This window comes from Puma concolor, chromosome D4 (assembly GCF_028749965.1).
Source record: "Puma concolor isolate L17-30 chromosome D4, mPumCon1.1.hap2, whole genome shotgun sequence".
Taxonomy (NCBI): domain Eukaryota; kingdom Metazoa; phylum Chordata; class Mammalia; order Carnivora; family Felidae; genus Puma; species Puma concolor.
In genome coordinates this window covers 12002558-12011563 of record NC_141679.1, presented here as the reverse complement: position 1 = coordinate 12011563, position 9006 = coordinate 12002558, and the positions used below count along the sequence as shown (strand labels likewise).

At 40.8% G+C, this 9006-nt stretch overlaps 1 protein-coding gene across 10 annotated transcripts in view; it reads right to left on the bottom strand.

The window, feature by feature from the left end:
• Window positions 1–205: 205 nt before the first annotated feature.
• TJP2 (tight junction protein 2) overlaps window positions 206–9006 on the bottom strand; it is a 128641-nt gene continuing 119840 nt past the window's right edge. For 5 of the 10 annotated variants that reach the window (XM_086684970.1, XM_086684967.1, XM_086684964.1 and 2 more), the window contains 6 exons: window positions 8584–8684; window positions 7153–7365; window positions 5854–5964; window positions 4134–4463; window positions 2104–2189; window positions 206–1200 (listed from right to left, as the gene is read on the bottom strand). In XM_086684970.1, coding sequence (XP_086541096.1) covers window positions 1035–1200; window positions 2104–2189; window positions 4134–4463; window positions 5854–5964; window positions 7153–7365; window positions 8584–8684 — 1007 coding nt within the window. In that variant the 3' untranslated portion in view covers window positions 206–1034. The remainder of the gene's footprint in view (window positions 1201–2103; window positions 2190–4133; window positions 4464–5853; window positions 5965–7152; window positions 7366–8583; window positions 8685–9006) is intronic. The other 5 variants (XM_086684965.1, XM_086684968.1, XM_025931701.2 and 2 more) reach the window with 2 other exon arrangements.

The window sequence follows — 9006 nt, the reverse complement described above, 5'->3', positions numbered from 1 at the left end:
CACAGACATCTGCAAGACATGTACTTGAAGGAAATGCACCAAAATTATCTGCAGGATGAGATTTTGGGTAGTTTTCATTTTCTTTTTCATATGGATCTTTATTTTCATGTTTAGCAGCGAGTGTGATCTCATTTCATGATCACTAATTGAAATAAAAGTTGCCTTTAGAAACAAGAACTAGTGTAGAAATCTACCACAAAGCAAATTATTGGTTGCAATAGCCTCCTTTTTATTAAATTATAAAACTGTTGTCAATACACACATTTTTGGAAATGTGGTTTTTCCAATTATCTGCTTTCGTGGAGCACATGGTTTTAAACAAACAAAAAATTTCTATACCAGTATCTTGGTCTTCAAACTATTTAGCACTGGTAGCCAAACCACCAGGTATAGCTACCATATATACAGTCAGAATTTATGGAAAATATTACAAAGACAAATGCCTTGAAAAGATGACACAGTGCAGAGAAAACCATAGCTATTAAGCTGGTATGAAACTGTAGTCAGTGTTTTAGTCCATTATGGCTTTGCATAACGCTCCAAAGGAAGAAAATTTAAGACACTTCTCATCAAAGGCACTTAGAGATGTAATAAAATATTTCTTTGAGTTTAGTTTGAGTCCGGAAATATTTTAATTCCTTTTTCACATTCCATCTCTCATTGAAACAGTCCTTGAAGGCAGCTATTAATGAGGGAAAATAGTTATCACTTCTTAATATACACGTTAAAAATACGCAAACAGAATTGATACAGATTTTGGTCCACTGAAGCAGTTAACAGTATCAGACTGTTATGTTTCTCTTAAATCTGAGCAAAAAGCCATAAACTCCCCAGACCCAATTCCACAAACAGAGCCCTCAGTTCTTAATTTGCACTGTCTGTCCCCTGTACTCCCCATGAGGAGGAAATGGGACCTGAGGTCCCACCTCTATCTCCACAGTGCACTTTGCCTGGAAAGAACCATCCCATGACTCAGGGGGAGCGCTGCTCTGAGGTGGAGCAGCGGGGAGACAAAAGAGTCAATTCGCAGGCATCTATAATTCTGTGTCCCGATACCGGGAAGGCTGGCCGTAATAACCGCGCTTTGAGTGTTCTGACAGCTGCTGGCGATATTCTTCTTCCTCAACGTCACTGCCATAACTTCCCCTGGGGTCCTGGTAGAGTCTGGAAGGACCTTTCTGGGGTTCAGGTGGCCTAGAACTAACACAGTGAGAGTGTTAAATGCGTCACAAAGCTCAGCCAGGGCCTCTGCCCGTTGACGTGCGGCCATGAATCCAAGACAGATCACAAACTTGGAGTCGAATGCCGCACTGTGCTGTTTAACCAGGGTTACTTTGGGCCCCACTTCAGGTTAATGGTGGGGGAGTAATCAGTTAAGGCTTATTGGGCAGTGAGTGAGGAAGCCAAAGTACCCTACCAAACCCCTTTTGTTGCCAGGGGCCACCTGGTTGGCTGTACCACTGTTCAAGTGTTAAAGAAGAAATTTGCCTCTAGTTTTCTATTGCTGTAAAACCAGACTCTAGTTTCCAGTCAGAATGGCCACAAGAAAATGCGACTTTTTTTTTCTATTCTCGGAAGCAGGAAATGATCCAGTATAAAGCCTCTACAGGAAGACACTGTCATAATTCCTAATGCTTATGTAGCATTTTAAATAGAAAGCATCTTACCAACACTGGTCAACTGATTGTCACCTTCCCTTCAGACCACAGTTCAGTATAAGTGGCCTGACTTTGCTATGTGATACAAAGGAGTTAAGGAGCTTGATTAAGAGCCAAAATGTATTAGTGACAAAACAATTAGTGTTTAAGCCCCAGGAATTTTGCTCATGTGCTATCCTAATACAAGTAACCTGCAGTGGTCAGAGGGGACTACTCTGAAGTGTCAGTGATTACATTTTGTCGGTGTTAGTACACAAGCAAAATTTCTATGAAATTTTGATTGTATAATGTTTACAATTAAACTTGACTGAGTAAGTAAGGTAAATAGTTCACCAGGAAAAAAAATCTCCTTGCTACATTCAAATGTGGGGAAGAAATTCTTTCTTAGGAGTCCAAGTCCTAGACAAGCCCCCTTTTTAGACCTATACTGCTGAGCAGCCCTTACCTTGTATTCTGGGACAGGCCAGGGTCTGGCTTGTGTGTTTTAATTGGAACTGCATAGATATCAGGATGCTTCTGAGCAATTTCAATCTGTGGGAATTAAGGGGGAGAAAAAAGAACAAAAAAAGAAAGAATGAATGACTGCTGGGTGGCTTGCTGGATTCTTGCTGGTCCCATTTTCCAATCCCATTTTTAGTAGAAAAGGAAAAAAAGAAGCAACTCTCTAGTTTTTATGGTTGTATATGATGGCCTAATGTTTAAGTTCTGCCACATGCTACAACATGGATGAACCTTGAGGACATTTTCCTAAGTGAAATAAGCTAGTCACAAAAGGACAAATACTGTATGATTCCATTTATATGGGGTTCCTAAGTAGTTAAATTCATGAAGACAGAAAGAAAGTAGTATGGTGATTACCAGGGATAGGAGGAGGGGTAACAGGGTGTTGATGTATAATGGGTACGAAGCTTCAGCTAGGGAAGATTCAAAAGTCCTGGAGATGGATGGTGGTGGTGATTGCATAAAAATAATTGAAAAATGGGGCACCTGGGTGGCTTAGTTGGTTAAATGTCCAACTTTAGCTCAGTTCATGATCTTTTGGTTTTCTGAGTTCAAGCACAGGTTGGGCTCTGTGCTAACAGCTCAGAGACTGCTTCTGATTCTGTGTCTCCATTTCTCTCTGTCCCTCCCCCGCTCATGCGCGCACGCTCTCTCTCTCAAAAATAAATAAAAAACATTAAAAAAATAGTTGAAATGGAAAAAAAAATGGGGTGCCTGGGTGGCTCAGTCGGTTAAGTATCCTACACTTGATTTTAGCTTGGGTCACAATCTCATGGTTCATGAGATCGAGCCCTGCATTGGGCTCTACAGTGACAGTGCGGGGCCACCTTGGGATTGTCTCTCTCTGCCCCTCCCCCGCTTGAGCGCTCGCTCTCTCTCAAAATAAATAAACATAAAAAAGGGGGGGGGGATAAGAAAAATGTTCAGAAGCACTACCGCTGTTGTGACAGACTTAAAAAAAACTCTCCCATATCCACTAGGCAGAATATGCTTACCTAAATTCTTCTCCAACTTTTGAAAGGTTAGATGTGCATATGGCACAAAAATTCAAACAGTATCAAAAAGTACAATCCATGGGGCTTTCAATTTTAGCTTCTAAGGTTTCCTTGATTTCTATGGTAAATCTGGGAGCAAATTAAAATTCAGTTACTAAGGGGCACCTGGGTGGCTCAGTCGGTTAAGCGTCCAACTTCAGCTCAGGTCATAATCTCACAGTTCAGTTCATAATCTCACAGTTCAGCCACGTCAGGCTTTTTGCTGTCAGTGCAGAGCCTGGAGCCTGCTTCAGATCCTTTGTCTCCCTCTCTCTCTGCATTTCCCCCACTCACACTCTATCTCTCACAAATCAATAAATATTTTTAAAAAATAAAATTCAGTTACTGAACAAATATAACAAATGTTTTAATGAAAAATAACTTAAGAGAGGTACTGACTGTCTTGTCCTACTTCCCAATTCCAGAACCTGATATAAAGTTCTGAAGTGTGAAAAGCATAATCTTATTCACCTGTATTGTTAAGCTGTCTTGATTAGAAGAAAAAGGGCTACAGTGATAGCTGGCAGTCTGGAAATGACATACACACAGGAGGTGCCTGTGGTATCATGCATGTGAACATTCCTTTCATGTTGGTGGCAGTGGAAAAAGGACTCAAATCATTACAGGAAATGAAACTGAACATTCTTGCTGTTGACATGCTAAGATGATCTAGGGGTTTAAAAATAATTACCCTTGTGGGGCACCTGGGTGGCTCAGGTGGTTAGGTGTCCAACTTCAGCTCAGGTCATGATCTCACAGTTCATGAGTTCAAGCCCCACTTCGGGCTCTGTGCTGGTAAGCGCAGAGCCTGGAGCCTGCTTCAGATTCTGTATGTGTGTGTGTGTGTCTCTCTCTCTGCCTCCGCCCACCCCCCCAATACTCTTTCTCTCTCTCAAAAGTAAATAAAACATTTAAAAAATATATTTTTTTAAATAATTACCCTTGCATTCTGTGCTTCTTGGAGCTCTTGCATTCTCTGTAATCTTGCCTTGTGATCCATCTTCTCAAATATTTTTACTTTGCCCAGGACAGACTTGGGAGTGCCATCTTGCTCCTCACTGCCCTCTCCTACCTCCTCACTCTCTGGAGGAGGGACAGGAGTGGAGGGCTTCAGTATAGACCTTCCTAAGGCAGGTTTTGCTGCAACAGGAGGAGGATAACCTTTGGTAGATGCCCCAGGAATTTCATTACCAGCAACAGCTGAGGGGTTTGACTTATATTCATGGGATCTGGAGAAGTCAAAGGATTCTTCTCTGTTCTGGGTTTTGGCCTGAAGAGAACAATGAACACATTTTTACCTTGGGTTTTCAGTTTACTTTCAAATCTGTATTAGTGATTTAATACACTCCCATTTCCTAATCAGTTTCCAGAGGTGGTCAACAAATACCATTCTGACAAGGAATCAAATACTACAGGACAAACAGCCACTGGGTGGGCATCCTGAGCCCTACCTTGCTTCCTACAAAAGAGTATTTAGAACTCTAGGAAACCAAGAGGGTGTTGGGGAAGGGCTGGGAGGCCTGCAAGTGTAGAGGCAGAGCAAACCTACTTTTGTACTAGAGGAGATTAAGATCAGTGATCAGTATCTTGGAGAAGACCTCACAACAAGTCAAGGGGGTTCAGGATTGAAGAGTGGGATCCTGAGGGTGCATGCCCTAGTCCAGAGGGGAGGCCCATGTCCAGCCATGTAGGAGACTGGAGGTTGGAGTGGGAAAGGTAGCAAACAATGCTAATGGCCACTCCATCTTCACACTTCGATCCTAGGCCTGCTTGTACATTTTCAGTGATATATTTTATGAGGTCACTATTTCTGACAACTCACACAATCAGTGATTACTTTTTTCCTACCTAAAGTATTGAGTTAAATGGAGAAGTTTTATTGGGTTATACTAAAGGAAAAGCCTGTTTTTATAGATTTGATTCAGAAAGGGGTAAAAATATTATATGACATGTACTGTATGTTCTTACACTGATTCTGTTCTGAGAAATTATTTAATTTAAAAATAAATTAAGCTGAGGGGCACTAGGTGGCTCAGTCAGTTAAGCATCTAACTCTTGATCCAGTTCAGGTCTTAATCTCAGGGTTGTGAGTTCAAGCCCTGCATTGGGCTTTGTGCTGGGTGTGAAACCTACCTATAAATTAATTAATAAATTAATTTAATTAATTAATTAATTAGTTAAGCTGCCCTCATAATGAGAGGCATAATAAACAGTGGTGGTGATTGTGTTCTTCAGCAAACTATCAATAGGGACTTTCTGGTTTATCTAAATTGTGGGCAGAAAACTAACTCAAAAAGAAAAACAGATTCTGAAACTGGTGCTTCTGGGCATTCACTATTTGTCAAACTTTTATTCTTGCTACAAGGAACTTTTTTTAATAAAAAATAAAATGAATGAATGCATGAATGAATATGTGAATAAGTAAATAAAATAACAACAATCTTAAAACAGTATGTTCTCCTAAAACTACCTTTCCTTCTTTTTGCTCTTCCCTCATTTTGGGGTTCACCCACAAACCAAAAGACACATTTTAACAGAAAGTGTGAGTCAGAAACATAATTCAATGCCATCTTATGGTGTGTGCTCTTCCCTGGCTATGCAGGAAGCTGTCGGGTATCTGCTTCTTCTTCCTCCCCAACGTGGGCTTCCCAGCCACATACCTTGGGTGGTTCTGGCTTGAATGCTGGGGGTGGGCTACTGTCCCTAAGTTGATCTCTGCTAGCAGCCCTCCTCATCTGAGCTCGTGGCTCTGGGCTGGGTTTCCTTATGCTCTACAAGACATAAAGGTTCATTCACAACAAGAACATCCCAGCAAAGAAGAGAAAAGATTCATCTGCTTTGCTGGAGTTCTGCCAATTTGCAAAAGTTCAGAAGTTGAGGTTCATAACTTGCATAAATTGAGACACTGACCCAATGCTTCTTTACTGAAAAGGCAGATACCAGCATATTCCCATTAGTAAATGCTTAAGACACTTTTTTTAAACTAGTTACATCCATTGGTGTAGTCTCTTCCTTTAAAATAATCCCCCACCCCCAAAGTCTTCCTAAAGTCTAAAATCTCTTTGGTCACTTATAGCTATTAATATTTTAACCATTAGCACATCTATAACTGCAGACATTCAGGAGTTAAATTATTCTTTATAACTTGTCCACTGGTATATACTAATTTTTTGGCCATGGTAGGTTTTATCCCCCTTCAACATTTTTGTTTGTTTGTTTGTAATTTTATTTCATCAAAAATAAAATCATTTACCAAAATGAGCTAACTTGCTAAAGCGATGACAAGAATAACTATTCAAGTATATGGATAACCTCATCTACATTGACGTAATGTATCTGAGGTGCAACTACTAATTGATCCTTAGTGCCTGTTGACATGATTTCTAGGATCACAGAAGCTGTCTATTCACTGGCCAGTGGATGCACAGTACACATGATCAGATACATATTTGACCATGAACTCAATTTAGAAATTGAAATACAAGAGAGAAGGAAACTGATGGGGAAACACTCAGGAGTTTTGGCAGGATTAGAAAGGTTAAAGGTAGGATGGGTAAGAAAAAGCAAGGATACCTAAAAGTACAGAGAGACCTAATCAAAGGTTACAAGTAAATACAGCAAAAGTGTATTTATAAAAAAATGTTCCACTTGTAATTTGGACAGCTGGCACATAAAATTGTTCAGTGTATCCATCATGATTGAGAACATCAGTGTGATGAGTGCTGATCCCTCAACCTCTCCCAGCGCTAAGTTCCTGTCCGGCTTTCCCATGGACCACAAATGCTATCGTGCAGGCACTGACTTAGAATAAGAAACTCCCTAGAAGTCATCTGTTTCAACTCTTAGGAATACCTTCTACAGCACCCTGAATAAACAGTTGTCCAGAAGAATCCAAGTGAAACAGCAGAACCTCTTTTTCCTGCCCATGGCCTCACAGCCTGTGGCCTGCCTCACCTCACCTCCTCATGCTGCACCGGCTCCGAGGAGCGGGTGATGGAAGACACCAGTGGCTCCTCAGCTGGCTCATCCAGCTCATTGTCAGTGTAGGCGCCTCCTTCGCCGTCGGTGTCTTCAAAGTCACTGATGAGGCGGCTGTCGCAACTCAGATAGTCCGCGCCCATGGCAGTTAAGTAGGACATGCGGTCTTCAGGGTCATCATCCATCCCTTCCATCTAGAGGAATTTGTTTCGGAGGGTCAGTGGGGTCGACATGGCTCCTGGGAATGGGGACTCAAGAAAATTCCCAAGGGCACAGCCAAGTGACTGAAACCTGACATGTTCTAGAAAGGGAAGTCATCTTTATTTTCTTGAAATCACTTGGCTTTAGATTATTATGTTAATTTTTTGTGCAGGGACTCAAACTAGGAACCCTCCACCCTATCTAGCCTTACTACTATCCATCCTTTCTACCATTACTGAGCCGTGCTTCCTCAGATTGTTGTACTTTTCTTCCAGAATTTGGCTACTTTCCAGCTTTTTCTGCTAATACTTGTCTCCTAGTAATAAATGCACACTGCTTGGTGTTGCATATGTCTCCACTCATTCACTCGATTCTCAAATCCTTGAGGAAGGAAGCTATGTCCTGTTCAACCTGTTCTCACAAAAGAGGTTCTAGGGAGCCTCAGCAGGCTATAAACACTCAGAAGATGCAAGACACCTTGACTAAACATGCAGTTTCCTAAGGGCAAGACTAGCACTCAACAATCTAATTGGTTCCGCAACAAAATCATACCTCTGACGTCTCACAAACTGGTTCGATTCAGCTCGACTACAGAATACTAGCACCAAAGGCTCCTTAGAACCACAGGAAATTACATAATCTCTTTGCTTCCTCCCTGCAGTAGAACTGTGGGCAAACTACCTGCATAGATGAGAAGCTAGCCAATTTTAGAAGCCTACACAAGCTTCCTAGCACCCTCTTATCAACCTACTCAAATTCCTAGGACACATTCTCTGCCAATCTTCTTTCTAAGCAAATGACTCCAATTCAACTAGCTTTCCCTTTTTAAATTAATTTTTAACCATATTCTCCATGATTCTCACCCTCACCTTTCCCCCTCATGCTGAGTTTCCCGTGTACTTAGTAAGCTGTGGATGGAGCTCAGCACAAGATCTTGTAAGCTCTGATTAGTGTGCTTGGAATACAACACTAGTTACTACGTTAAAAGTAAAAGGGAAGTGAATGTAGGGTCACATACATCACATTCTACTTTTCTTGGAAAAGTCCCTTCATTTTATTACGTTTTCAGAGAATTTATAGAATTTCAAATCTGATTAGCACAGATGTTGGAATCACTTCAAGTGGGCATAGTTTTACTAATTCACTACCCTCCTGAGAAAAGATTCAGAACGTGGACTCTCACCTCATAGCAGAATATCTATGCCACATACCTTTCCTTCAGACACCCAAACTGCTTCTCCTTGCTGATGCTGAATTGAGTCCTTCAAGCTGCCAAACCAGCTATCATTGGCTGAATTTAGGTTGATTGTAGCTACAGAAATGTAAACAAAAGGTTTGCATCTACTTCCATAGCAATGCTTATTAAAAATGCTATTTGACCTCATTTTATTCTTTTGTCATATACGAATTAAAACTCTTGACAAATCCAAGAGAAAATCTGCATATATTTGAACAATAAATCCCTTTAGTCAAATGTAATTAAAACCATTACCAGTCCACCTGTTGAGAGTTTATATTATAGATAGATGTTATAAAGCTAAAATTGAATTTCTTTCTTTTCAGAATGTCTGTTTTTCAGAAAGGCTACCTTTAGAAAGTATGTTTTTAATAATTACGTTTTTAGGAGCAAGGAT